The sequence below is a fragment of the Cyphellophora attinorum genome (genome assembly GCF_001299255.1).
Source record: "Cyphellophora attinorum strain CBS 131958 chromosome Unknown Contig65, whole genome shotgun sequence".
Taxonomy (NCBI): Eukaryota; Fungi; Ascomycota; class Eurotiomycetes; order Chaetothyriales; family Cyphellophoraceae; genus Cyphellophora; species Cyphellophora attinorum.
Genome location: NW_017253293.1, coordinates 1 through 26,829, shown reverse-complemented (window position 1 = coordinate 26,829; position 26,829 = coordinate 1). Strand labels below are relative to the sequence as shown.

The 26,829-nt window shown below is 53.8% G+C and overlaps 9 protein-coding genes across 9 annotated transcripts; 5 read left to right on the top strand and 4 right to left on the bottom strand.

The window, feature by feature from the left end:
* Positions 1 to 899: 899 nt before the first annotated feature.
* Positions 900 to 2,003, top strand: AB675_11225 (uncharacterized protein; the record flags this gene model as incomplete). The annotated part of the gene is made up of 1 exon (XM_018140053.1): positions 900 to 2,003. One exon carries the CDS (start codon positions 900 to 902, stop codon positions 2,001 to 2,003), a length of 1,104 nt encoding a protein of 367 aa, XP_017994296.1.
* Positions 2,004 to 2,221: 218 nt separating this feature from the next.
* Positions 2,222 to 5,969, bottom strand: AB675_11224 (uncharacterized protein; the record flags this gene model as incomplete). The annotated part of the gene is made up of 3 exons (XM_018140052.1): positions 2,222 to 4,811; positions 4,870 to 4,918; positions 4,970 to 5,969. 3 exons carry the CDS (start codon positions 5,967 to 5,969, stop codon positions 2,222 to 2,224), a joined length of 3,639 nt encoding a protein of 1,212 aa, XP_017994306.1.
* Positions 5,970 to 6,570: 601 nt separating this feature from the next.
* Positions 6,571 to 8,226, bottom strand: AB675_11223 (25-hydroxycholesterol 7-alpha-hydroxylase; the record flags this gene model as incomplete). The annotated part of the gene is made up of 2 exons (XM_018140051.1): positions 6,571 to 7,996; positions 8,042 to 8,226. 2 exons carry the CDS (start codon positions 8,224 to 8,226, stop codon positions 6,571 to 6,573), a joined length of 1,611 nt encoding a protein of 536 aa, XP_017994300.1.
* A 993-nt stretch (positions 8,227 to 9,219) lies between these two features.
* AB675_11222 (uncharacterized protein) lies at positions 9,220 to 12,769 on the top strand (the record flags this gene model as incomplete). Its single annotated transcript, XM_018140050.1, has 2 exons — positions 9,220 to 10,999; positions 11,079 to 12,769. The coding sequence occupies 2 exons, from the start codon at positions 9,220 to 9,222 to the stop codon at positions 12,767 to 12,769; spliced, it is 3,471 nt and encodes a 1,156-aa protein (XP_017994307.1).
* A 626-nt stretch (positions 12,770 to 13,395) lies between these two features.
* Positions 13,396 to 15,163, top strand: AB675_11221 (Isotrichodermin C-15 hydroxylase; the record flags this gene model as incomplete). Its single annotated transcript, XM_018140049.1, has 4 exons — positions 13,396 to 14,625; positions 14,691 to 14,899; positions 14,952 to 15,057; positions 15,113 to 15,163. The coding sequence occupies 4 exons, from the start codon at positions 13,396 to 13,398 to the stop codon at positions 15,161 to 15,163; spliced, it is 1,596 nt and encodes a 531-aa protein (XP_017994301.1).
* A 1,071-nt stretch (positions 15,164 to 16,234) lies between these two features.
* Positions 16,235 to 17,941, bottom strand: AB675_11220 (Transcription factor atf1; the record flags this gene model as incomplete). The annotated part of the gene is made up of 4 exons (XM_018140048.1): positions 16,235 to 16,535; positions 16,584 to 17,640; positions 17,694 to 17,741; positions 17,869 to 17,941. 4 exons carry the CDS (start codon positions 17,939 to 17,941, stop codon positions 16,235 to 16,237), a joined length of 1,479 nt encoding a protein of 492 aa, XP_017994298.1.
* A 1,445-nt stretch (positions 17,942 to 19,386) lies between these two features.
* AB675_11219 (uncharacterized protein) lies at positions 19,387 to 20,797 on the bottom strand (the record flags this gene model as incomplete). The annotated part of the gene is made up of 4 exons (XM_018140046.1): positions 19,387 to 20,356; positions 20,402 to 20,500; positions 20,547 to 20,588; positions 20,640 to 20,797. The coding sequence occupies 4 exons, from the start codon at positions 20,795 to 20,797 to the stop codon at positions 19,387 to 19,389; spliced, it is 1,269 nt and encodes a 422-aa protein (XP_017994305.1).
* Positions 20,798 to 23,447: 2,650 nt separating this feature from the next.
* Positions 23,448 to 26,336, top strand: AB675_11218 (SWI/SNF chromatin-remodeling complex subunit sol1; the record flags this gene model as incomplete). The annotated part of the gene is made up of 1 exon (XM_018140045.1): positions 23,448 to 26,336. One exon carries the CDS (start codon positions 23,448 to 23,450, stop codon positions 26,334 to 26,336), a length of 2,889 nt encoding a protein of 962 aa, XP_017994303.1.
* A 357-nt stretch (positions 26,337 to 26,693) lies between these two features.
* AB675_11217 (uncharacterized protein) lies at positions 26,694 to 26,818 on the top strand (the record flags this gene model as incomplete). Its single annotated transcript, XM_018140044.1, has 1 exon — positions 26,694 to 26,818. A coding segment is annotated over one exon (125 nt), but the record flags the coding sequence as incomplete, so codon positions are not given.
* Between the last annotated feature and the right edge of the window lie 11 nt (positions 26,819 to 26,829).

The window sequence follows — 26,829 nt, the reverse complement described above, 5'->3', positions numbered from 1 at the left end:
CTGCTACAACATGAACCCACAATAGGTCGTCTCGCATTGTACCACATCCCTTACCCCGACTCATTGAGTCGCTAGAGGCGGGTAGTCATCCGGTCTCCCCCGATGGCCCCCCTGAATTCACTCGAGCGGCGCACGAAGCTTATTCGAACATACGCCAAAGTGGGCCACGCTGGGCAAGTCAGCAGTCCTCCATGGCTTTGTCCTGCTTCATCATGCATTTTCCACATCCTCAAGTTCCATCGCCGGAAACAGTTCACGAGCGCGCGAGCTTCGACCACTTCCGGACAGATGAGCCAATGACAATGACAACCGCTGACAAACACCGTCGCACTGCCAGGCATCAAATTCGGAGGGTTTTGACAAAACTTTATGTCTACCACACTATACTAGGTGCTCGCCCGTCGTGAACGGACGAATCTCTGAATATCGATTGGTTCACCTTGTCACCCCTTCATGGCCTCCACTATGCATCCTGCTTGCCAGTTCGGATGGTTTAGATGATCTTCGAGCGAATCTTGCCAGGCATGGCAATTTAGGCGGTCTTGCGGGCGGCTGCTATGGGACGATGACACGAGTTGAGTAAAGGATGGCGCGATGCCTCGAGGCTAATGTGTGTCGCTCTGCTTGGCTGGAGTATATAAGGTAGGCTGGCTGAATATGTTTGGAGCGATGAAGAGAGGATATAGAGGATCCAGAAGAAATTCTGATTATTGGCTTTGTTCACACGAAGTTAATAGATCACCTCGCCGATTCGTACGGGGCCTGAGCTATTTCAATACCGCAAACAGGACACTCGACCGCAAACGAGTACAGCCAGTGCCGTTAAGCAACGCAAAACAGTCACTTCATCGAATTGCCAGACCCAATTCACAACCAAACCCACGCTAACAACCACAACCATGGCCCAGCCTACCCCAATTCGAATCCTCATTACCCTCGCCACAGGGACCCAATCCTCCTCCCTAATCCGCGCCCTCTCCCGACACGCTCTCACCACCCACACCCCAATCACAATCCACGCCACCACCCGCACCCCATCCTCCCAACTCGCCCAAGACCTCCAATCCACCAACACCAACGCCTTCACCACCATCCACCTCTTCCAAACCGACCTCTCCGACCCCGTCACCCTCATCGCCCCCACAACGAACGTCACCCACGCATTTCTAAACGTCACACCCGTCCTCACCGACGTCACACTGGAGGCCAAGCATGCGAAGAACGTCCTCGCGGCGCTAGCAGCCCACGCCAGCTCAACCCTGCAGCGGATAGTATACACATCCGCCTCCTCGGTACGCGACCCCGCTGTGCCGGGGAATTACAACGGCCTCGACCAGCATCCGTGGATGAAAGCTTATTACGAGTCGAAATTCGGGATTGAGGAGGCGGTGATTGACCTCGCTACGAATACTCTAGCGGGAAAGGGGGTGGACTGGACGGTGCTGCAGCCGGGGACCTTCTTGAGTAATTTGCTCCCACCCGTGTCGAAGTTCATGTATCCGGGTATCGCAAAGAAGGATGGGGCGGAGGAGGAGCGGCATGTTGTGACGACGGCGCTCGTGCCGGATTTTAAGAGTGATTGGGTTGATCCGGAGTGTATTGGGTCTTTCGCACTCAACGCGCTGTTGTTGCCGGACGGGGACGAGCGGTATGGGGAGTATTATAGGGGGAAGAGGGTGAAGATTGCGGCTTGGCCGTTGACCATGAGAGAAGTGGTGCAGTCGCTGAACGAATACCTGGCTAGTGAAGCGCGCCCAGAAGGGGTGCCAGAGGGGACGAAGGTGAAGGTGCGGAATTTGAGTAAGGAGGAAGTGGAGCGGGAGGTCGAGAAGGGGGATGTGCTGACAGCGAGTCGGCTGTTCCAGAATGAGAATCGGGGTGTGTTTGGTGGGGAGTGGATGGAGGGGATTGGGGAGAGGTATGGGGTTGAGATGGGCAATTTGGAGAGGTTTTGGCTTAGGGAGGGAAGAGCGGGGAGGGTTGCGGAGGGGTTGGGGTACTGAGTATCTGAGTCCGACGCCAGCTCGGCATTAAATAAAGAGCATTTGTTTGATGCAGAGCTGGTCTGCGGAAAGCCCAACCTTGGAGGCAAATGCTGACGGGGAGGACTCTACGTCGCCAGTGCGGATTGAATGTTCAAATGCATATTCTGTTGTTGGCGCCTTTCATGAGTCTCATCTCGAGCTCATTGCATTCTCAGCAAGCCACATTCAGCATGTCGTCAGGTGGCCTCTGTCTTTGGTTTGACGGACGACTCACGCAGACGGGTCTCCCTTGCTGCCTCATCCATCTCACGGCGGCGCTTTATGTAGGCTTCCTGCTCTTGTTCTCTGGCCCGATTCTGACTGTTGCGCATTCGATACTCAGATAGAAGCCTCTCCATTATGCCCGCAGGATCCTCCCACCCTTTCATGCTCCTTCCAGATGCCAACTCGAAATACATTTTCAGATGATGAGGGTGCTCGCAGACATTCATCAAGCTGTCCATTGGCAGTGCCCGATTGCCGTAGACAAGAATCAGTCGGCTTCTAGAATGATCCAATGCAGACGTATCGAACCATGGACTGAGTGCATATTCTGCAGTCAAAAGTTGCAGGGCAACAGCAGGGCCAGCAGCCTCTTCTTTCTCGAGGACGCGTTGAAGGTCCAGAAATGTGGTCTGAGAAGGCCAGCGGAGTATGTCGGCTAGAGCTAGCAGGAGTTCGACCGCCCAGGTGGACTCTGACATGGTTTTGGTGACATAATAAGCAATTTGGCTCGTTGACGAAATTTGCGCTCCGGATTTGACATATAGGTCCTTGTTGGAGCAGACGGTATGCAAAGTCAGGTAGCGTGGCTCCTGTTGGCGATGACGAAGGGCAATAAGGATGTCAAAGGTCTCCTCGCTAACAGCGATCGGATATCCGTTGAGCCAGATAGCCTTCTGGCGTGGCTCTTTATCCCGATCAATGACAGCGACATGCCCTGGGAGGGACTTCACAGACATGGAGGAAATCGAACACCGGGGTGGCAGCATTTCGTTAAGACTGGGGTGCAATCGTATGATCTTGACTGGTTCATGATCCGGCGATCCCAAAGCGAAGGATGCCCACGACTGTGCATCAAATTCTGCGTAGTGATATGGTGTGCGAAGTACATCACAGACAGTGGTCGGGGAGCGCGCCGACATTCTGGCTAGAATTGGACGCAGTGCGTCAGGGATGACTGTCGTGAGTTGCTGCGCCGACATTTTGGCAAGGACCGGATAAAGTGCGTCTGGAATGACTGTTGTGAGTTGCTGCGCGTATCGATTGTCCAGTCGCAAGTCTGTATTGACAGTTGCGTCTCTCGTCGCCATGTCTGCGGCACGTTTCCAGTCTGAAAGAGCGCGGGACGACGCGAAGATGAAATCATCGATGAGACGCTGTACTCCAGATCTTCGGGCATCTGCATCGATCTCGTGAGCATAGATAGTGTGCAATGGCCACAGATCCCATGCATAAGATCTCAGCGAACGAGCTGGTGGGATTTGATTCCGTGGCGCAAGCAACGCTCCGCGAAGCCAGCAAAGGAGCGCTACACAGCAACTCGCAATGAACGCATGAGATTCCGAATTAGAGAGATTGAAGCGCTGTGTGAGAGTTACCGACATATTGTCGAGGAGATACTCTTTCACCGAGAAATGAGAAAAGACGACAATGTACTGGTCTGTCTCATCCCAAGGTATCAGTGCGATGAGATTAGGGAGCAATGCAAGGACTTCGTCCTGACTCAAATGATCCTCTGCGTCGTAAACTCTACGGCTCGATGGTACGATGGCGCAGACATCCCCAAGCTCCTCCATCGACAACGGTCGTTCTGAGTATGCCAGCCACGTGAGGGCCGCGCGAGCGCGATACTCGTTGTCGCTATCGATTTCGTTGAGAATAGCGGAGTACGTCTTGACGATGGTGGTCGGCAATTGCCCCAGGACAGCAACTGCATTTCGACGTAGCAGGACGCCTTTATCAAGAAGCCGCTCCAATTGAAGGAAAGCATATCGGAACATTGTCTGCCCATCGCCCGCCAGCTTCTCGAAGATCAGATTCTGCAAAGTGGGATCAATATTGGCCAGTGCTGCTTCCTTTGCCATACGATTCTTGACGTAGACTTTGATGTCGGCGCGGACCATTTCAGTAGGCATTGGCTCGTGATGCCAGAGCTCGATTGGTAGGATTGATTCGAGTTGAGCTGGACGAGCCGTTATCATGACTTGTAGACCTGGCGTTCGGTTGGTGGCCAGGAAATTCAGAAATTCTACCATCTTACGTCGGTCGGACTCCACGATCTCATCAAGGCCGTCAATCAGGATGTAATGGGGAGCCCAAGCTCGATCATCGGATAGAGTTCTGTCGATTATTTCCTCGAGCTCGCTGCCATTATCTGGGGGTGTAGGAGGAAACATCATACGATGAGACTCGTATAGCATCTTCAAGCTGGCAGGTAGCTGTATGGGAGGACATAGGCTTGCTACAATGAAGCGCAACAGCCCGTTGAGACTCTGGTTTTGAAGAATGATTGCAGAGAAGTAAAAGGCAGTCATGCGCGCCTTCTTTGCTTCCAGTGCCTCAACAATAGCTCTGTTGAGGGTGGTCTTGCCGCACCCAACACCGCCGTGCAGGAAGATAAAGGGTGTCGTACCGTCAAGCCAAGCTCCGAACAACCGGCCATTCAGGAACCATCCGTTCGTCTCGGGATCTCTGTCAGCTATTGGCGGTCGTTTATTTTGTGGCGGATTCAGCCAGGTAAGCACGTTGCGCCGTTCTTTCTCGATCTTCGCGTCTGCGGCTGTCCTGCGACGATTCATGAGACTGGATACACACATGGCGTGATGCATGCGATATCACTTACTCGAGGAGGCCTTCGACGTCGCGATCGATAGATTCCACGGCTGACTGGACTTTCGACGGTCAGATCATATTGACCATGAATATATTTAGGGGCTACTGACTGTTCTTGATTGTCTCCCCGATCCCCAGGGCGGCCTTCACGTTATCGACCGCAACGTATGTAAGGAGCTCTTTGGCATAAGCAGCAGCTGAAGCAGCAGCGTATCTTTGCCACTTGTCGTTCTTCGTCTCGTTCGCATAGTCGCAGATACCCCGGATCACAAGGCAGGGAAAGTTGTTCATCAGACCACCAGCCTCCATCTCGATGCATTTCGCATGAATGTTGTTTCGCTCGAGCCAGTCTGTCAGGCCCTTTCGATATCCATCGTCCTTGAGAAGGACGTTTCCACTTGCGATGGTACCGTAGTGCACCGCTGGCAGTTTTCGAGTAGAGTCTATGCGATGTGGATCTTTCCATTTAGCGTCCTCCCGGAAACGATATTTCTTTGCCATTCTTGGATTGCGTTTGAAGACCTCCAGATATGCTAGAAAGCCGGGCTGCTTCCTCTCATGCTTCGACCGCAGGTTGGAAAGCGCAGCTAGAAGATGCAGAGGAGGAGCGTTGACGAAGCCTTTCGGTTTCCGCTCCTGTGCGCCATCTGTCTGAACTGTGGCTTTGTACAAATCATGCTGGATGATTCCGCCATTTCGATCATCAGGATCACTCACCACGACATCGCCCAGTAGTATCTTCTTCGAGTCTTTGAGCTTGCTCGCCTCCGCTTCGTCTTGCAAACCACCTGCGATGCCTACTAGCAGTCCGCTGCGAAGATGTGGGAGAGAGGCCAATAGACCGCCAGCCACGTGTGCAGCGGAGACAAGACCGTACAGTCCGGAAGGCAACGAGGCAATCACAACGTTGTGTTCTCCATATCTGCCCCAGCTGTAGCTGTTCTGGTCACGAGAATGCTGATAGAAACCTTTCGGCTTCTCGTGTTCCTCATCCATGAGCTCTTCTGCCGCAGCTCTCTCATGTGCCAGAGCAGCAATCCAGGCGATGGTGTACTCTGATACGTCAATGATAATCTTGGGTCTTTCTCTTGCGGGTTCGTCGTCGGCCATACTGGCTAAAGTAGTGACGCTGGCTCCAAGTTGGTGTCAAGCAGCTCTCACACTGATGAGAGCAGAGTCGGAGAAGACTCTCAGGCTGATGCAAGCGAAGATGAAAGATGCCTTCAAGCTAGTGCGAGAAGAGTTGAAGGTTGTGCTCAGGATGATGCGAGAAGAGTTGAAGGCAATTGTCAGCACGTTGAGAGGAGTGTTGGAAGAGAGTCTTGCGGCAAGCTGTAAGAGACATCCTTTGACCAGCAAACACCACCAGGCGGCCTCCAACGCCGGAAATGCGCATCAATCATACGATCTCGTGGAGTGTCTCGATTTGTTTCCGACACGTGCCACTGCACCATTCGCCGGATTAAGCATATGTCGCGTCCCGACGCGTGTGCGAAAACAACTAGCCATGCTGCTACCCGTATGCAATGTGCAAAGGAGCCATACATACGATCTTAGCAAACGAATCGTTTTAGTGCCGGCGTGTTGAAGCAGCGTGTAAGGAACTGAGCCGACACTCATGTACTCAAGTGGTTTCTTCGTCACTCTGGAAGTTCGATGGTGGCATGGACGACTCTCAGAGACGTCAAGTCTGCGACAAGGGCATCTCCTCTCACCACTTCTCCCTGCGTGTGATGCGTACACGAATGTCTTCTGATGGCTGCATCGCCCCTGTGCCAGGTACGGCTGTAGGCATCTTCCACTCCCCACTGGCAGGCGAAATGTCCCAGACTGCCATGATAGCCGCGCACAACGTAATGATCTCTTTCTCTGCGAATGTGCGGCCCTTACAAATCCCGCTGCCAGCACCCCAAGGCTTCAGCTTCCCATACCGAGCAGACCGCTTGCCCGATATCTCGTCTGTGTCTAGGAAACGATCTGGCTTAAAAGTTTCTGGGTCCGGGTACATTGTGGGGTCGTGCTGATGAAGGCCATGAGGAGTGCTAAGGAATGTTCCTGGCTGGATCGCGTGCGTGTAGGCGCCGTCTTTGAGGTTGATTGGCTTGCTGATGTAGCGAATTGATGTGGCGTCGTTGGCAAGTCGATATACCTCGAAGAGGCATGACTTCGTAAGCGGGCATTCGCGTGTGAGACCTGCTATGTCCATTGTCGAGATTGTCGGTATGTTCGTGTCCTTGGTGAATGTTACATAGGGCGCCTGCTCTTCACGCAGCAGCTCTTGGAGACCAGGTATAGAGTATGCGTACGCTAGAAACCAGAACACCATCGGCTGTGTATTTGCGTTAGATCCCCACAGCAGGCCGATGTCCGATTGCCCTCGCTCCGCCATGGTATAACCTTCCTTGATATACAACTCGCTTCTGCCTTTGACTGTAGCGCTGACGTCTGACATGTCCGCACCGAAGTCAACGGCTGCTCCTGACATATACTGCTCTGTTCGCTGGTAAACGCCTTCTAGGGCTTTGTGCAGTCGAGAGCGAGCTGCGACACCCTTTCGCATGACGCTGAGAGGTGCCCACGATGGAATACCAAGGACTAGCGGAATGAAAACCTCGTTGTCGAATCTCCAGAAGTCTTCGAGCAAGCCAGGGTTACGTTGGAGGAAGTCTTTCCCGTATACAATATCGACTGCTAGACACGTACCGAAGTCTCGGGCTAGGTGCAAGAGGTTAGCCTCAACGATACCTTTAGAATCGCTTGTTTCCGGAGCGACAACGTGAACATTTGCTGAGCATTCCCAGCGCTTCTGTTTGGTTGGATCAGATGAGAACGATACGAGTGAGGCAGCCAGGCGAGGAATGTTGCTCTTTTCCAGGACTCCAGTCGCGGCAGCTTCATTCAAGAAGACGCGCTCCACGTGTCTGTTGAGCAAATCCCAACAGGCAAATCGCTTTTCATTAGACGCGTACGAGTCCTTTGCCCCAAAGACTTGTGTCATCATGGTGGCCTGGTGCACTTGTGAGGAGACAGTATGGCTTGGCATTGAGAGCAGGCGATCGCCTTCGGGCAGGTCAATGACAACCTGATGCTTGGCCGTAACTCCGTACAGCGAACCCGCCCGGCGTCTGATGGAGGAACTGGCACCAATTAGTATCCGCGCTCTCACCGCAGTGTGCACTTACAGGAGCCGTAAAGGTAAGCCATTGTGCTTCGCCATCATCGAGACCAGGGCGATCTCCAGGGTAGCCCATGTTGGCAGCTTCGCACCAGCGTCGCCGGCTTTGACGGTGAATAATGCTCGGTAGGCGAGCCAGGTGACTCCGAGAAGGACCGATGACAGCAAGAGGCTGGACCCTGAGACGAGCATCTCAAACTTTCAATGCCTGACAGGTGTGTAAATGCTTCTTGCAAGCTGGCAGTACGTTCTGGCGAGAGCGCTGCAAATGGACAGATTCAGGCACACGTAGGATGCTGTTACTCACCAGCGAAAGCAACAAATCTATGATCACCCCAGAGAGAGGGCAGAGGTCAGGCCGCCAGGATTCCTTCCCCACTGGGCAAGGCCCCACAACGCAGATCTCCGGTACGTCGTCGACACGGAGGCGGCGAGCTCGGACGAGACATCGTACTTTAGGGAGGTGTCTTCCATCATGGCAACGCGATTGTGCAGCAACGATCCTGGGGGAGCGACTGCCAGAGATTCAAGCTCGGTGATAGTTACACGAAGGGAAAGAGCGATGAAAACCTGAGAGGTGCCAAGACATGCCAAGCGTTACCCTATCTTCTAAGGTGGCTTTGGTTCTTTTGAAGCTCCTCTACTATACACGGCCGTGACTGACTTACACAAACGTGCGATGTTCCAAATCTGCCATGTCGACAGGTCGCAGCAGGGCATGCTTGGGAAAGTTCAAGCCCATTGCTGACCAGAAAGCTGGTCGCTGCTCAATTGTGCCACGCACTGCTAGTCATCCAAAAACTAGGAAACCAAGAGCCGCCCGACTCCCCGTAGCTTCCTAGTTCGATGCTTATGTTTGCAAATCCGACAGAAAGTCCTGGAGATGAGAACGCGGCAGCCGTTTGCGGATACACGAGACCTGGCAACAATGCTGTCCCACGGGACAAGCATGTTCTTTGTTCTTCAGAGACTCTTTGTTCGCAAACTCGTCCTGCCGAAGCGCATGAGCAGCAGCATTATGAGCTGCGCGAGATTTCTTGCCATGAGGTGACCTCGACTGACAGCAAAATATAGGTTGTCCTGACCATACGACCCCGTCGTAGACCGGTCACCGCTCGAGCATGCTAATCATCAAATATTTTGTCCTTACTTAGATCCTTTCCTGCACAGCCCACCCACCTAAACATGCCACCCGGCCGCAATCACCCCTCCCGACACGAATCACCCAACTTCACCCCAAACGTCCCACCACCAACGAACAACGGCAGCCTCTGGGAGTACCCCTCCATCGAGCCCAGGTCTAGAATCAACAAAGGCCTTCTCTTTCGCCTGCCATTCGATGCCAAGAAAGTTCAAGATGGCGCCGGCGGCGATCACAAAGTGCCTCGTGGCTGGCTCCAAGCACTGAAATTCCTACGAAGCGACCATGGCATCGACAACCCAGCTTACTATGCCTTGGCAGCGAACGCGGAATGGCATGCAGTGACTCAACTTGGCACTGGTGGGTTCGGGCGCGTCGGTTTGTGGGCTCTTTCCCGTGATGATCCGGCTAGCTCCAAAGCTGGCGCCGACAAAGGCCTCGGTGGTGAGCCTATAGATGAGATCGTAATCAAGCAACAGGAGCTCAAACCCTGGAATCGCGAACGCGGCAAGGACGGGACTGGGAAGCACAAGTACGGCGACTACGCTGGCCTCGGCATACACTGGGAGGCAATGATCGGCGAAGGGCTGCAGCACAAAGAAGCTCAAGAACTGCTGCAAAGGGCACGGAGAAGAGCAGCGCGTCGATTTCTGGACCGGCTACTCGAGAGAAGTTTGTTTTATACGGACGAAGACACACACATTGCACGTATACGACGATACCGGTACAACAAAGAGGCCAAGCTGTGTAGACTGTACCTGGAGTACTGCCCACACGGAACACTCGGTGATCTCGTCCGAGACTACAAAGCCTGGGGCCAGATGCTACCCCTTGGCTTCGTATGGCACCTCCTGCTTTCCCTCGCTCTCGCCCTCCGCGCGCTTTCCGGCCGCCTTCCCGCCGATGCCTTCCTGTGGCACTGCCGCAACCTCCGCGACGAACCCGACTGGCCGTCCCCTCCTTCGCATCACTGGCTCCTGCATTACGACATCAAGCATGCGAACATCCTGCTCTCTTACTCCGGCATCGAGCACGACGAAGCCGACTCCATTCCTAAAACCCGAAGATTCAGCAGACTCCTCGACCCTACCCGAGGCTACCCCTCCGTCAAACTCGGAGATTTCGGCGTCGCCACGTACACCAGCGACGCTGACACGTTCAATCCTCCCATGCGCGGCGGCAGCGGCACACTATGCAATTATCCGCCGGAGCAGAGGAAAGACCGGTGGCAGAAGTTTCGAGACCCACCCAATTTCAACGGCGCGCAGTGGACGGAGAAGCACATGGTGTGGCAAGTTGGGAAAGTTGTGCTGGATAGTATCATGGGTTGGAGTGAGAACCACATTGACGAGGAGCTCAATCCAGACCTTGGGCCGATAAATGAGGCAGAATATGAGAGGTTGGGATGTCATTTCTTGGATGTGGAGAAGGAGTTCGACATGAAAAAGTTCAAAGAGCTTAGGAAGTATGATTCGTTGATCGATCTGTGTATGCGGTGTTTGCGGCCAAAGATCGACGAGCGGCCGGGGGTGGAGGAGCTGGTGGATTTGGCGAGGGAGGGGCTGAGGGGTGTATTTGACGTGGGTGGCGACGATGGGGATGATGGAGACGATGGTGACGGGCAGAGATTGTATTTCCGGGGAAGAGAGATTAGGGATCTGGATGTGGGAACGAGGGCGGTCGGGGCGAGTCCGAAGCCCCACGAGTATTGGAAGGTGAGGTTCAAGGATCCGCAGGCGCCGGTGCCGATGGAGGCGGACAAGTGGGAGGGAATGAGGGGCCAGGAGAGAGCTGAGATCGAGAAGATGGCGAGAGAGGCTGGCTGTGAGTTCACCCTCTGACCTCAACTACTGCCAGAGGGGGCGCGTCGTTGATCGAAATATGTGACTAACGCGAGCTATAGTGAAACTGTCCGACTTCGTGAAGGAGAGAGACCTATACCCCGCCGCGCCGGCCGCTCCAGACCCCAACAAAAAGCCGCGGAAGCCTCCACAAAAGGAGGGCGAGTATAGCCAGAGTGTTAACTCGTCTGAGGTGTCCTATGACGAGTCTGAAAAGGGCGACAACAATGGCGACTACGACGATGACGACGACAGCGATAACCTTCTCTCTACCAAAGAGCTGGAGTCTTTGGCGAGAGATGACTTGGCGGCTCAGCAATTGCAACGAGAGGCCTTGGGGAGCCAGCCCGTGGGCAGACAGCTCAACAGCCTGTTCGACTCGGAGTTCTCTGAGTCGAAAGACAGTAAAAACGGCACGTACCAGCCTCCATCAGCACACGACGGGAAGGATGACGAGGACGACGACGAGGACGGCGAGCCTCTAGCACGCCCCGGGAGACGTCGATCACCTCGGCTTCAGAAACCTAGATCGTCAAAGGAAGCGGACGACCCGTCTACGTCAATGAAAGACGACGACGGCACCTACAAGCCCCCATCAGCCAAGGACACAAACGAGGATTTGTTGGATGATGACGACTCAGCGCCTCGAGATCGTTTGAAGACTCCACCACGGCGGAAGAGTCGATCGCCACGTCAAGCGAACACGCCAACGAGCAAGTCGAGTCCAACACCACAACTTGACGTCGTGAGCGCGGTGGATACGAACACCGACGGCTTGGAAGAAGATGAGGCGTCGATGTCGCAGGATTCCGACCACGAGTCCGAGCAGAAGCAGTCTAGCAAGCCGGAGTCACCACAGCAGCCTCATGAACCTGCTGACGACCCTTGGGCATATCTAGGCGACGTTGGAGCCACTACAGAAGAAGAGGCTCGTAATTTCAACAGCTCCGACTGGGCGACCCCGAGCGTGGGATGGTCGACCATTGAGGACTATTTAGGCCATCGCAGCACGCCCAACGCCTCATTCTCCTCCGATCCAGGCGACTCTGATGCTATAGAGTCCTATCTCGCCCAAACACACGCTTTCCTCCTCGCGCAGATCAAGGCTAGGAACATCAAGCTCGAGAAGGGTGAAAAGAGGAAGAAAGAGGTGTTTGCGAAGAAGTTGCGGGAGGCGGACGTTGCTGCGTGGGCTGAGAAGAGAGCTAAGGCGAGTGAGGCAAAGAAGTTGCGGGACGCGGGCTTTGCTGAGCGGGTGATGAAAGCGAGGCAGGAGAGGCAGAAGGAGGAGCAAACGAAGAGGAAGCGGACAGCGGAGGACGAGGATGACGGGGACGCGGATCAGGCTGCTGACGGTAGTGGGTCTGTGGATGGGTACGGGCCACGCAAGACGACGAACAAGAAGGTTCTGAAGAAGGCGAGGAAGACCGATGAGGACGTTGCAAGCCAAGCCGGTGACAAGAAAACAGTGAAGAAGGCGAAGAAGACAGATGCGGACGGGACAAGTAAGACCAGTGACAAGAAGGTGGTCAAGAAGGCGAAGAAGACGAAAATGATGAGCAAGGAAGAGAAAAAGACCAAAGCGCGGCAATGGAAGAAGCTGGCGAAGAAGGCAAAGAAGAAGAAGCAGACAAACGCCAGACCATCCAAGAAGACGGACACTCAGGGAACGAGCGGTGCAGCGACGGTCGCAGCGGCGATAACTTCGCCGAGAAAGCCGCGGAACAGACGCGTCCTGGACACGGAGGACTGAGAGTTGAATCTTTCTGGTGTCACCGGTACGCAGTGGGGAGATGGCTGTAGGATAATTGCTAGAAGCGTGTAAAGCGATGCTCAAAGAGGTACCTACCTCTGTCTACCCGGAGGTCTCAATAGACTTTACAAGGTTAATGCGTTGCGATGAAGTAGGACGGGAGTTTCACGTAACCGGTTGACGCTTTTAGCTCGCTAGCCGTTCGGTCATACAGCTTTCCCAGTATGTTGTGCGACGAATCGCCTTCAGCGGTCAGCGGTCTTCAGCACACGATGTACGCTTGGTGCTATACGGTCTGCTATGTGTGACAGAGTTGGTCAGATCTACCCCTCTCGCATTTATACCTGCATGTAGTCCGTATTTTAAGGTACGAGGATGACCCTGCCTCGGTTAGACATCGAATGGACACGGAGGGGGATGTGCTGACTCGTTGTTCTTGGGGTCATCTTTTAGTCTACATCGCTATATACGGTGTCAATGTCCCGAACAGTCAAGGCGGACAAGATGTAGACCTACAATATCAGTGGCATTGGAGACAGTTTCTAAGGCTGGACGTGCTTCTTCGATAAGACAGAGACCGGAGCACTGAAGGCACAACACCAGCCACAGTACCGGCGACATCAACGATGAGCCCCCTCATCGACTACGTCGTCTTCGCTGGATGGATATGGATCTACGTGGTCGCTACAGTCGTCACCATCTTTCTTCTAAAGTGCATCTACAACCTCTCTCCCCTACACCCCCTGCACACCTACCCCGGGCCCCGCCTCTGGCGCGCCTCCCGCATCTTCGCCTCCCTCCACCACGCCCGCGGCGACCTCTACCAACAAATCGCCCGCTTCCACGCACGGCATGGCCCAACCGTCCGCATCGCGCCCAGCGAGCTCTCCTTCACTGACCCAGCTGCCTGGGGCACAATATACAACTCCCGCCCTCAACTGCAGAAATCCAAATTCCATTTCGGCGAGAGCGGCGATCGGAGTAAACTGCCGGATAGCATGATCGTCGCCACTGACTCCGAGCACATGCGCCTCCGCCGCCTAGTCAGCCCGGCCTTCCTGGGCAGCGCGCTGATGGACGTCGAGCCTGTCCTGCAGCGGTATTCTGACTTGCTTTGCCACACCTTGGAAACGAAACGGGGCCAGGCGGTGAATATGGTCGAGTACTTCCTCTGGACGCTCAACGATGTGATTGGGCAGCTGGCGCTGGATACGGAGTTTCAGTGTTTGGAGAAGGAGAGGATGCATCCCTGGCCTAGCTTTCTGATGAAGATATTGAAGCAGACGGCTTTCTTCAATCAGTTGAAGCGGTTTGGGTTCTCGTTGAAGTTGTTGGGACCCTTTCTGCCGAAACGGGTGATCGAGGAGAGGGATGGGTTCTTCTCGACGGCGCAGAACGCGGTTAGCGAACGCCTGGCGAGGGAGGATGTGGAAAGTGAGAAATGGCAGGGGAACACAACTGTGCAGGGAAGTGAACGACCGGATATCATTGGGCTGATGTTGAGAGAGATGAAGGGGAGGAAGGGGGCGGATCATCAGGATAAGATGACGGAGCCGGAGATCTTGAGTAATTCGATATTGATTGTGGGCGGTGGGGCGGAGACGACGTCGACGTGTTTGTCCGCGACGCTGTATCATCTGTGTAGAACGCCACGGGTGATGGGGCGATTACAGGAGGAGTTGAGGGGGAGGTTTGGGAGTTTGGAGGAGATCACGATTAAGGCGACGGCGGATATGGCGTATTTGAGGGCGACGGTTGATGAAAGTTTGAGGATCTTTCCGGTCGCGAGCTATATCAATCCGAGGGTTGTTGGGAAGGGTGGAGTTGTGCTTGATGGGAACGTCGTTCCTGAGGGGGTGAGACTCTGCTTCCGTTGCGCCTTGGTTGGGTCCGAGTCGGGCTGATACTGACGTGTGCACAGACCCACGTATCGATGGCTCAATGGTATTTGGGTGGCTCAGAACGGTTCTTCGACAACCCCAAAGAGTTCCGTCCCGAGCGTTGGCTATCAGAGAGTGATGAGGGCGGTCTCAGAGGTGGAGCGCATCATGTCGAAGGCACGGACAGGCATATGATGGACGAGGTGCTGAAGCCGTTCAGTCTCGGCCCCAGAAACTGCATCGGCAAGCTGTAGGTGATTTTCCATCGTGTGGCCTAGCAGCAACTGACCCGTGGGCATTAGACTGGCAATCGCTGAAGCACGACTCGTGACAGCGAAGCTACTGTGGAAGTTCGATATCGAGCTAGATGGCCCGCAAGATGGCTGGGTAGACGGTGCGAGGTTCTATGTGAGTGATCGTTCCCGTGCTTTGAGACGGGCCCCAAAAGCTTACCGATACACAGATATTGTGGGAGCTTGAGCCTCTGATGGTGAAACTGAAGGCTGTGCGGTAAGAGCAAGTCGTCGTCGTCCGAGATGACAGGGTCCCTGCAAGTGAGGCCGGCTTGCATGAGGCAGATGAACTCGCAGGCGATGCCTTCGAAGCACAGCAAACGAAAGGCATTTGCAGACTTCTTGCAAGACTACGCAAGGAGAGTATGGCGGCAAACGTGTCGGCTGCCAGCTAGGAATACATAGTGATCACAATTTAGACACTTGAATGACGGGATGAAATAGAATAGCTGTTCAAATTGCTCTGTAATGCGTCCTACTGCTTTGCAGAGGAGGCATCTCGTGGCTATCAAGTCGTTCAATCAATGCCACGTTGCACCAATGCAACCCCTCGGAGACACAATAAGCTACTCTCGCAGTCATGCATCCCTGAACGTTGTCAACTACTTCCCATCCCATAGACGTAGCCTGAGCTATACTGTATCACGCTCGGATGTGAAGACCATGCCACCATTGCGCCTCATCAAACCGTGACGAGCATCGGAGTGCAGCCGTCGAGGCCAGACCCGAGGGTCACGGCAGCACTGTCAATCGGGACAGTACCTTTTGTGACGCCAGACGCCCCCATTCATTTTGCTGTACACGGACACAGCCAATCATTCTGTATGCGTCGAAGTGTCGAATATTATCTGTCGTTTTGAATAAAAGGAGAATCATTTACAAATTGTTGAGTTCCTGAGGATGATCATACGGAGCTGGCGTAGTTCGGCTGTGGAAGTCGTCTCAGCGCATAGAGCGACGATGGACTTATCGAACTTAGAATCAGCCTTTTCTTGGCAGGCACCAGGAAGCTTGCGACAACCGCTCGAGAAGCGCTGTGCTGAGCGTTGTTGTTAATCGTGGGCTGTAATTGTTCAGATGAGGCAAAGAAGACTCGCAAATGTTGCCTCCTGGCACCGTGTTCGCGGCCTTGAATCCACTCAGCGCGACTCAGGGCTGAGAAGCTCAGCTGGACTTGAACGTAGACTGTTCAGTTGCTGAGGACTTTCCGGGTCATTCTCCCCACAGAATACTTACTGCGTGGAAGCTTCGAGAGCGCTGGAAGTAAGGACATGGTGTTTAGCGATAACTTGTTACGACCGTTGCATTGCTGCCTGCATTCCACCGTTCATGTTGCCCATGCCGTATGGGTTGGCATGAACGTTGAACTGGTTAGGATCCTGCATGCCGTTCAAAAATTGTCCGAGGCCCTGCTGATGACCTACGCTGCAATCTTTATGACTCAGTAGAAGAGTTCGCAAGTTGCGCACCTCTTCGTGCAGTTGGCCGACCTGCTGTGTCAGACTCTCGTTCTCAGCTGAGTACATCTCGACCTTGGCTTGGAGGTTGGCAAGCCATTGCTTCTTCCGCTGACGACATTTAAGTGCAGCGACACTACCGATAATTAGCACATGTCAAAGCCGAGGGGTCGAGAAGTCTTACCGATTGCGTTCCAGGAAGTTGCGGCGTTTCTCCTCGTCCGTCATTTTGGACTTTCCTGAGGTTTGTCCGCCCATATCATCATCGCCCATCATGTCGTCGTCGTCATCGTCTTCATCGAAGTCCTCTTCCTTGGCGAGAGCAGGATCAACATTGACGTGACCATTGTTGCCTTTCGATCGCTTGTTGCTAGCCTTTGTTGTTGCCTCGGACTTTCGACGAGCAGGTGTCTCTGTCTTGACAGTGGCCTTCTTACCCCGTCCTCGAGTCGTTGGGGTGTCATCGGGGCTTTCACCGTCGCCGTTGGCACTGACACTACCTGAGCCAGGCGCGGGCCGACCGCTGCTCCGTGTTTGCATTTGTTGTGAGTTCGAGTTCTGTGTGTATTGGCCGTTCGCTTGTGCGCCTTTAGCGAGCATGAACAAGCCGTTAGCAGCGTCAGTGGCGTCGTGTTGAGCGTCCATGTTCGAGGACTCCTGAGGATTGGAAGTCGTGGCCGTCTGAGTATTCTTGCGCTGAGCAGCGGCGTTCAGAGCAGTTCGGTGAAAGTCCAAGGTACCAGGTGTCGCACTACCACTTTGGAATGGATATAGAGATGAGCCCGGGCTTGGGGCAGGGAACATAGACAGGCTGCCGCCTGGTGTAAGACCTGTCCGTAGTGAGGACTCGTTAGGAGTCGGTAAGCCGCCACCTCCTCTGTAACCGAAGTAGTCTCCTCCAGCCGGACCCTGGAGCATAGCAGGGCTCAGAGGCCCGGTTCTTAGCGATTGACCAGCTTGCGCCCAACTATACCCTCCTCCCGTGGTCGTGCCTGGGATTGCAGGCGATGTGAGAGCCGCGATGCCAGGTAGTTGGGCCTTGCCTGGCGTTTCTGACGACGGCGCGCCAAAGGATGACTCGAATGGATTGAATTCGCCTGAGATGCCGGCGGAAGGATTGTGCAAGCCCGAGAAATAGTCTGGTGTCTCGGCTGGGTTGGATGGTTTTGGCGGAGGCGCGAGTGGTTCGGTGACGGTCACTGCGGGCTTCGTATCTTCGGCCTGCGAAGTCGATTTCGAGTCTGCGGCAACAGTGAGCGCGTGGCGTCGACAATGAATAAGAATGGCTACATACCTGGTATTGTCGACGGCTTCTGAGAAGGTGAGGTCTTGGTTGGCGACACTATGGCTTGATTAATAATTGTCGTCAGAGGAGAGACACTTGTTTCTTCTATGAAGGGCAATGAATGCGGCGCGGCAAGCGCATTGCACGTGGTGGTGAAGATGGGGCAGCTGAGTATCGAACGCACCTTCCTCTGTTTTGTTGTTGATGACCTTACTATCCATACGCGATGAGGTCCGTGATGGAGGACTTGCATCCATGGTATGTTGGATAGGTTGAGCAACCGCTGCAGATGCCATTAGTACCGAATGACGTAGGGTCCTTGTCCATAGAAGGTGCACTGGTAGAATGATGTGAAAGGGTTGTACAGCTCTACAACCACGAACAACGAGCTTGGCTGGTAGGCAAGGTGGCTTCGAGATGACGGAAGTGCTACGTCAGTAAGAGCGGACGCACAGTGTGTTATAAGGGGGCGGCAGACGCGAGTAGAGCGAAAACGCATTTCCAGAGGCCATTGAAAGAGCCGAAGCAGTCGCCACACGGGTGGACCAATGGTAGAAGACAATACCCATTAAACTCATCAACTAGCGCAGATGGATCTCCTGTAAACGTCACCCAGATCGTGGTCTGACGGAGAGATCTCACCTTTTCCTCACTGTAGTCTTTCTTGCATTTCTCAGCGTCGATCCCCTCACTCGGGCTTCTGATCCGGCTCATTGTTGCTACTTGAGGGGGTATATACAGTATGGTGAGATCCGAGTCGTCTCGCGAGTGACTGCGTAAGCAGCACCCGAGGTCCAGTCCAGTGGATGTATTCAATCGACATTGTGAAGGATGCAGTCTTTGTTTGCAGCTGTCAGAGTCTCGAGTAGGGGGAGTGGCTGCGTCCGGAATGAGTCGCAGTCAAAATTTGTCTTTGTTTCCTCGAGTGGCACTCGAGAATACAGCAGTCCAAATCTGCATTATTTATGAGGATTTCTAGCAGGTAGAAAGGTACTCAAAGGTACTCAGGTGCGCCTTATTGGCCAGGCCTCGGGTTTAGCTGGGAGTCCATATATGGTTCTGTGGTGACCACGAACTTACATCACGCAGTTTGCGTGTACCTGAGTGCACCCTCTGAACTGTACCCAAGTAGGCGGTAACAAGTACTCGAGTAGGCAGCGAATTTCAATGCAAACATCGATATGGCTACCACTATGCTCTCAACGTTTGATTTGGTATTACAGAGCTTCAGCTCTATGCTTATCGCGCAGGCAAGATTCGGAGCCACTGTCTGGACAACGCAGTACATGTATCCCAGGGAAGGCCAAGCATCGATATTTGCGCTCATAAATGCGCTCAACGAACGAGCACACTTGTCTTTGGGCACGGCAACCTCAATAATAGACCGCGGCGTCACATGTCAATCTTTTTGTAGTCAAGAGAAGCCCGATTCTGGCTCAAGAGACCGAGCTCAGCAGGCGCATTCGTTCCCCATGAGCGCGATACCATCTGCCCGAAAGCGCCTACACAGCCACGGAGTCGTCGTTTTGAATGCTCTTTTGCATAAGACATCCGGCGTGGTGTTTGAGCCAATTCTCCCAGTAGCCTCATCCTGATGACTCCCCGTGGACCCATGAGCGCCGAGCGATGCGGTCTAGAAGTGATTTTGCCCATCCATGCAAAACTATGGCAGCCGAAAGAGCTCCTCTACCATGACTTCAACTCATTTATAGAAGTCGAATTTGTCAGCTTCTTGTGCCCCCTTGACCTGACTCGAATATGCGTCTTCTAGATCGGACTGAATAATGTTGTACCGGTTCTTCCTCACTGCGCGCAGACCTGCCTCCTGCATGATCGCGGCAATGATAGCTCCAGACAGTGGGTCGTTCCGGACGATGAGCGAATCCAGATCGACCTCAGGCGATAGAGACATCTTGCTAGCAATCGTTGAGAAGATCAATCTCCGCTCACGGCGATCGCGCAGAGATGGAAATTCGATCTTTCGATCCAATCGACCAGGTCGGAGTAGAGCCGGGTCTAGAGTGTCTGCTCTGTTGGTTGCCATGATGACTTTGACATTTGCTGTTTGATCGAAACCGTCCATCTGGTTCAGCAGCTCGAGCAGGATGCGCTGCACTTCTCGGTCGGCACCGGTCTGCGCATCAAATCGTTTCGTGGCAATCGCATCAATTTCGTCAATGAAGATGATCGCCGGTGAGTTCTCTCGCGCCATCCTGAACACGTCTCGCACCATGCGTGGGCCTTCTCCAAGGTATTTCTGTACGAATTCTGACCCGACGACACGGATGAAACTTGCTGTGGTGCTGTTGGCAACAGCCTTGACCAGCATGGTCTTCCCAGTTCCTGGTGGTCCGTACAGAAGCACGCCACGGGGCGGATCAATACCAATCTGCTTGTAAAGGTCGAAATGTGTCAGAGGGAGCTCGACGGCTTCCCGGATCTCCTGCTTCTGCATGTCCAGACCACCAACATCAGCATACGTAACATCAGGCTTCTCGTCTGCTCCTAGCATGGCTATTGAGGAATCGGCCTCGGGAGGCAGAATGTCGACAAGGGAATTAGAATGCCGATGTAGTGCGACAGATGATGATGGCTTCAATTTCTCGCGATCGAGTGTGGACAGAATGCGGACGACGTAGTTCGAGCCGGTGGAGGATTGAACGATGCCAGTACTGCGTGCGGTCAGAAGTTGGCTCCTAGTCTGTCAGGATGCTTACTTCTGATCAATGGCCTCCATGAATTGACCGATGACCAACGGCACGCTCTGTATCCTCTTGATCTCTTCCTGGGCTCGTACAAGCTCCCGCTTGAGCGATCTGAGACACTTTAGCATGCAGAAACCAAGAGTAGTCAGCTGCTTACCTCTGCTCATCTTTGATGTATTCCTCTTGAAGTTTGATGTATCTGTACATCCGTCAGTCATGTCCGCAAGAACAACTATACGACGTCTCGTACTCTAGATGCCGCTGTAACCTCTTGAGCGTGGAATATTCGTCTTCGCCATTTGCCCCAACGCCTTCAAAGGAGTCAATCTCTGGCATAGAATCCACTGGGAAGGCCTTCTTGTGAGGCGGCAGTATGTTTGCAGGATTCTCGACTGCAGCGTCCGCCATCTTGAGAGACCGTTCGGGTGGAAGAAGAGCAGATTCACGGTCGAGCTTATGCTAGTGCCGTGACCGCCGCTAGATATCGAACGATGGACAGCCGGTGAATGAGGGCGATGAGAGATTGATGATTGTATGCAATGGCGACTTTTGAAGGCATTCGCAGGGTGTCGCGTCTGCGCTCCGAGCCGATGATTCAAGTTCTGACTAAGTCGCTTTGGGCATAGCTTCTTCAATGCGCCGTTACGGAGCTTCTGCCCCGGCCGCCATGCGCTCACTGCCTTTCTTTCTTCTCTCACTTATGTCAGGGCTATAATTTAATGACCAAAATGATTCAGATCGCTCCTTGTTACGGCGGGCTTTGAAAGAACAGGTCTTCCGAGCAAGGCATCAAGCTGTGATAGTGGCTATAAGGCCTGCCCGAATTTGATGTTGACGCCCAATAATTATCACGAGCAAAGTTGACCTACACAGTGGACTTGCCTGAGGGATCTCGATTGCTTCCATACATTTTTGAAGGCCGAGAAAGGGTGCTATTCATCATTGATCGTGAGATCAGTCAGTGACCTGGCTGGAGTGAGAGTTTGGCTGTCGCAACGACGGCGATTTCCAACATGAGACCAGTGGAAGCGGCAGGAGAGTCGCTAAAGCGTGGGCAGGTGCGAAGTCGTGCGGGCTCACTTTTCGATCCAAACGGAAGGAGCCAAAGCACATAGTGAATCGATTTTATTTTTGCTCAGCAAATGCCATAAGCCGATTTGAATCAGCAGCGTCCACCCGGGTGTGTCACATTGATTTTCGTGCCTGGACCATCCTGCGTCTGCTGCATACCCAAATATTGAAGCACGCACTAGTAAACAGCAGGGTTGCCGAACCAGCTCGAATCCGCCCGCCTAGTGAGAGACTTTCTCAACATGGCCAGTTCATCTTACCTCAAATCTGGCGTGCTTGTTCTTCCTCTTCTCAGTATATCTGATGTTCTCGCCGCAGACCAATGTTGTTGCATACTCGGCACCGCATATTTGATATGGCAACACAGTCACGATCCCGATTCATGACTCCATCGGACCATGGTCCGCATCTATTTTACGTCTCAATTTGGCCCAACTTCACCCATAATTACGACACAGATTAGAGGGAAATCGACACAAAGTCCCTCCTAAGCAAAACCCACACCATCTATTCCCATCATGCGATTGTGTTCGATCATGGTCGTATCGCAAGATGAGAAACCAGTCGCTCGACGAAGTATTCGGAGAATACTCCAACCTGATTCAATTTCTTACAAATGACACGATTGTTCAACGGGTGCGACCAGGAATTCAGGGGAGCCGATTAATGTGCAATTGAAGCAATGGATTGAACAAATACTGTATGTCCACGTCCGCACATCAGCACAGAAGCGACAAAATCTCGAAGTCCAGCACAGACAGCGTGGCAGCCACTGATCAAGGAACAAACACTGATCACAAGCCTCCGTGTCATGGTCGAATAGGGTCGCACCAGCGCTCAACTAAGTCTAGTCCGGCCCGGATGTTCGTCAGAAACAGCTGTCTGGGCCATAGCGAAGCCCATCGACAGCGCGAAAATGCACGGTAACCTCTCGGCCCAGTCCCTGAAGATGCCCAGAATCATCCAGCCCCTACAACGGACTGAACAAACCGAGCACAGACGAAGCGCGCCTGCAATAATGAGACCAAAAAGTGTGAGTGAATCATGCATGATTCGAGGGTGACGAAAGCTGACCAAAGGCAGAGCAGCATTTTCAGGGTGTGCGGGTCACTGCAAAACCGGGCGCTCGAGAGACTCAGCTTCTCTCATTTCCTGCCCCCGCCTTTCTGCTTGCACTGAAGCCTGGCTGTCGTTACCATTATTGATTGTTTCGCATCCAATCTTCTGGAGTCTGCACGGCTTTTGCCCGCTAAAATAATAAGGTAAGCATACTCTATCTCTGACTCAAGTCATTCGATATCCGCCCAAGGCCCATGCACTGGTCGGATAACAGGTGGCCCCTCTCATCTGATGAGTCGCATATCGCTCAGCCGCGATATCGCTGGCCACGACTCACCGTGCTTCTGGGGATGACATCCGCACATGCCCTGCCGTGCATTCCACCTTCCAGATCGCGATCATTCGTACTCCTAGCGTTGACTAACTTCTTATCAGATCTGTTACACGGCACTTGTGCCGCCCCAAGCGTGGATCTCGTCTCCTCGCTGGATTTTCGCTCGGAGGCCTTCAGAGCGCTAAGCCCAATTAGGCGCAGGCACTCTCACACTCCCAAGTTCTGCCGTTGTCCTGCGAATCGAGTGATCTCGTACGCGCAGACAATCGGCTCGACATCGCCTTGCAGGTAAGCTTGTCTCCATTGCCCTTGTACCTCATCGCTGTCGCCAGTGAATGATCACTGGTTCTGTCCTGTCTTTGGTCGAAGCATTTCCCCATCCCCTTAAACAGCTTACCCAACGCGTCACGCTTCGTTCGATCGCTTCCCATACACATCGCGTCCCCTCAAACACGGTTTTCTGTGCCCTGGTGGACCGAGCTTGATCGCAAGAATTGTTTTTCGACGCCATTGTCACCGTCACCGATGGCCCGATGCATGCGCTGATGAAACCAGATCAGTTAGTCCCATGGACTGCCGACCCAGCTTCAAGTCATGAACCAGTGGTTTGACTCCCCTGCCAATCCCAACGGTCATGCTGGCATCGGAACATATCCTGATGCTTCGATGTCGTTCGTGCAACCCGCTCAGACAATAAATCCTGCGCAATTCCAGAATCCGGCATACCTCAACGGCGATGGTCGAACCGCTTCCCCAGGTTTTCACAACCCTGGATATCAGACGAATCCCATAATACCATCAAAACGAGCAAGAGAAGAGAGCATAAGCGCATCACCACGTCAAGCACCTGGAGGACTGCCTGGCTCTAGATCCCAAACACCAGGTCAAGGCTTGTACCCTGGATACAATCAGGCGAATGGCGGTGGATCGATACCAAACGCGCCGACTCCGTTCCAGCACTTGCAAACTTCAAACAATCCCTCGCCGTCGCCAACGATACCACAGATGAATTTTAATCAGGGCGGGCCGGCTCAGCGGTCGACTGTGTCGCCGTCGCCCTTTTCTCCACAACAGCCGGGTCCGCATCCTTCACCAGGCCCATCCGACCATGCAAGCCGAGGAGGCACGCCGCACGACAATGCGCAAAATTTTATGCAGAACCCGGCTTTCGGCGCCGGCTTTGCGCAACAGCAGCTTAACCCGGGAATGGCGAACGGCATGAATCCGATGATGATGAATGCGCAGATGATGGCACAACAGAATATGAGCATGAATCCGGCGCAACGGAATTATCACATGCAACTCCAAGCGCAAGCCCGTCAGCTCTCGCAGGCACGTCAACAACAAGGGATGCAAGCCATGGCGTCTCAGCAAGTTCCCGATGCGATGGCACAGATGCAGCAAGGCATGGTCCAGCAAAAACCCAAGAATCCGGAGGAGTTCACGCGTAACTTGCAGGCCTATATGGCTGCGCGTGGCAGGTCGGTAAACTTGACGCCAACGATCTGCGGACGGCCGATCATGCTAGTACAGCTCTACGCCGCTGTCGTGAAGAATGGTGGATCACAGAGGATAGCGAAACTAGGGCAATGGATGGTAGTCGCCGCACAACTGGGTTTCCCGCCGCAACAGCAACAGCAAGCTGCTCAAGAGCTACACAACTATTGGATAAGCAACTTCCTGAATCTATACGAGAATGCCTGGCAAATGCAGCAGCAAAAACAGAGAATGGCTCAGGCACAGATGCAAGGTCAAGCAGGAGCACAGATGTCTCCTACCAGGGACCAGCATGCTGTTCAAGACCCTTCACAACCTGGTCATCAACGGCAACAGTCGGACATGATGAATCCCAAACTCGCCAACCAGCTACAGAATGGATTCATGCCGTCGACACCTCAAGTTCAGGCTACCCCTCAGCATCGATCGAGTCTGTCGAGACAATTTGATCCTTCACAGGTCCCGAATGCTTCGCCACAAAGAGCTCAGCAAGGAGAGGTAGCGGTGAAGGCCGAGCCAGAAGGAAACATGCCACCCAAAAAGCCAATAGTTGATCCTTTCGTGCCGGAAGTGTTACCAGCGAGCAAGTACCATGGGCCCATCAACATCGAAGAGATTTCCACGTTAGGTCAAGGAATATCGGATCTGAAACCGACAGCGCCAGCTTTCCGCGAGCTGGGCGTGATCGATATTCATGCCCTGACGATGGCCATCAAATCCGGAATGCATGCCGAGACCCGAGTTGCTCTGGACACGCTTGTAACGTTATCGACAGAACCACAGCTTCAGCTGTCTCTGACCGAATGCGACGATCTGATGGACACACTCGTCGATTGTGCGCAAGATCAGGTCGACTTTCTGTCTGAGCATTCGCCTGAAGTCTCGGACGAGATGTCGTTGATACCTTACGAGGATCTGGTACGCGGGTGCAGAGCCGATATCGAGCAGCTGCAGGACGTACCAGAATTTGGAACCGTCGAATACGATCTGGATCGTGCAGCCGACCGCCTCATCTGTATAACAACACTTATTCGCAACTTCTCATTCTCCGAGGCTAACTTCATCGTGCTCGGCCAACCCGAGATTTTAAAAATGATCAGCACGGTCATCCGGTTTCTTGGCACAAGGGAGAACATCCTCCGAAACAGTCGCAACACACTCGATTTCATGAAGGACGTGGTGATTTACCTCAGCAATCTCTCAACGTCAGTCAATATACCCGGCAAGGAAGAAGCGCTTTGCCTGCTTCATTTCCTGCTCGCCTTCGCACCATGTCCAGCACCAATCGTCGCATCAACCGGCCGAGTCTGCTTCACAAGCTACAACCCAAACATCCACAAATACATGCCCTCGGCAATCGACAGCCTGGCTAAGCTCCTAGCTCGAGACGAACCGAATCGGACGTACTACAAAGCCATCTTCGCCGCCGACGCAGGCTCATCCCCACCCTACGAACTCCTCACCCGAACCTTCGGCCTCGCCATCGCCGCCGTTCCCGGTAGCGCGAGAGACACCCGTGCCCTAATCGAAGCCCGCAAACCATTTCTCTTACAGGGCATGCTGGCCGCCGAAATCGTCGCGGGCCTTGCACCTACCTCCGAGAACCCCCTCGCACGGTCCTGGCTCGAATCAGAGGACGGCTTCGCCATCAACCTCTTGCGGCTCGTCATGTCCCTCAGCGCAGACAAATCGACGCAAATGGCCAGCAACCATCTCCATCATCCTCCCCCACAAATGCCTCATGGACGGCATCAACGTCCACCGGAGCCCGACGCGAACGCGTACGGCGCGATAACAGCACGAGCAGTGGCGGTGTTGAAAGCGCTGGTGCAGAAGAGTCGGACCTTTGATCCTGAGGGTGGTGCGGTGGCGGTGCCTGCTGGAGTGATGCCACGAAAAGAAAAGATGCTGGGAGCGATGGTGGAGAAGGACATCGACCAGGGGATCTTGAGATTGTTGTGTGTTTATGCTGGTCTTGAGGACTAGGCGTCCGAAGCGAGCGGGGAGCGAAGGTTAGCGTTGGCAGGGCTCTGGGTATAGCATCCGTCCACCGGACTGGAAGCCCCCGAGCGAACGCAGTGGGCACGGAACGACAGTCTGCATCGAGTGCAGGCAAGCGAAGGTGAACCAATGTGCCGCAGGCGGGCAGGCGCGTGGAAGTGAACGCGCACTTTGCGCAGCAGAGGGCGAGGAAGGGAGCCAGTAGTGACTATAGCGAATTTGAATGATTCTGCTGTTCTGGAATACATGCCTCTCACCAATTTTGCAGAGCTGCCCGCGTTCGTATGGCTACTCTACATCCAAGGATCAAGCGCATGACCTCGAAATCATCTGCCGGCCAACATGGCCGGTCTGGGTTTGCCCTTCGCGATGTTGCGCACCGCCGGTCAAGGGCAAAGAGGTAGTAACACAGCGGCGAGGAACAATGCCGGCCCGGCTGGCCAACGAAACAACAACAACAACCAAGGGTCCGGCAGAG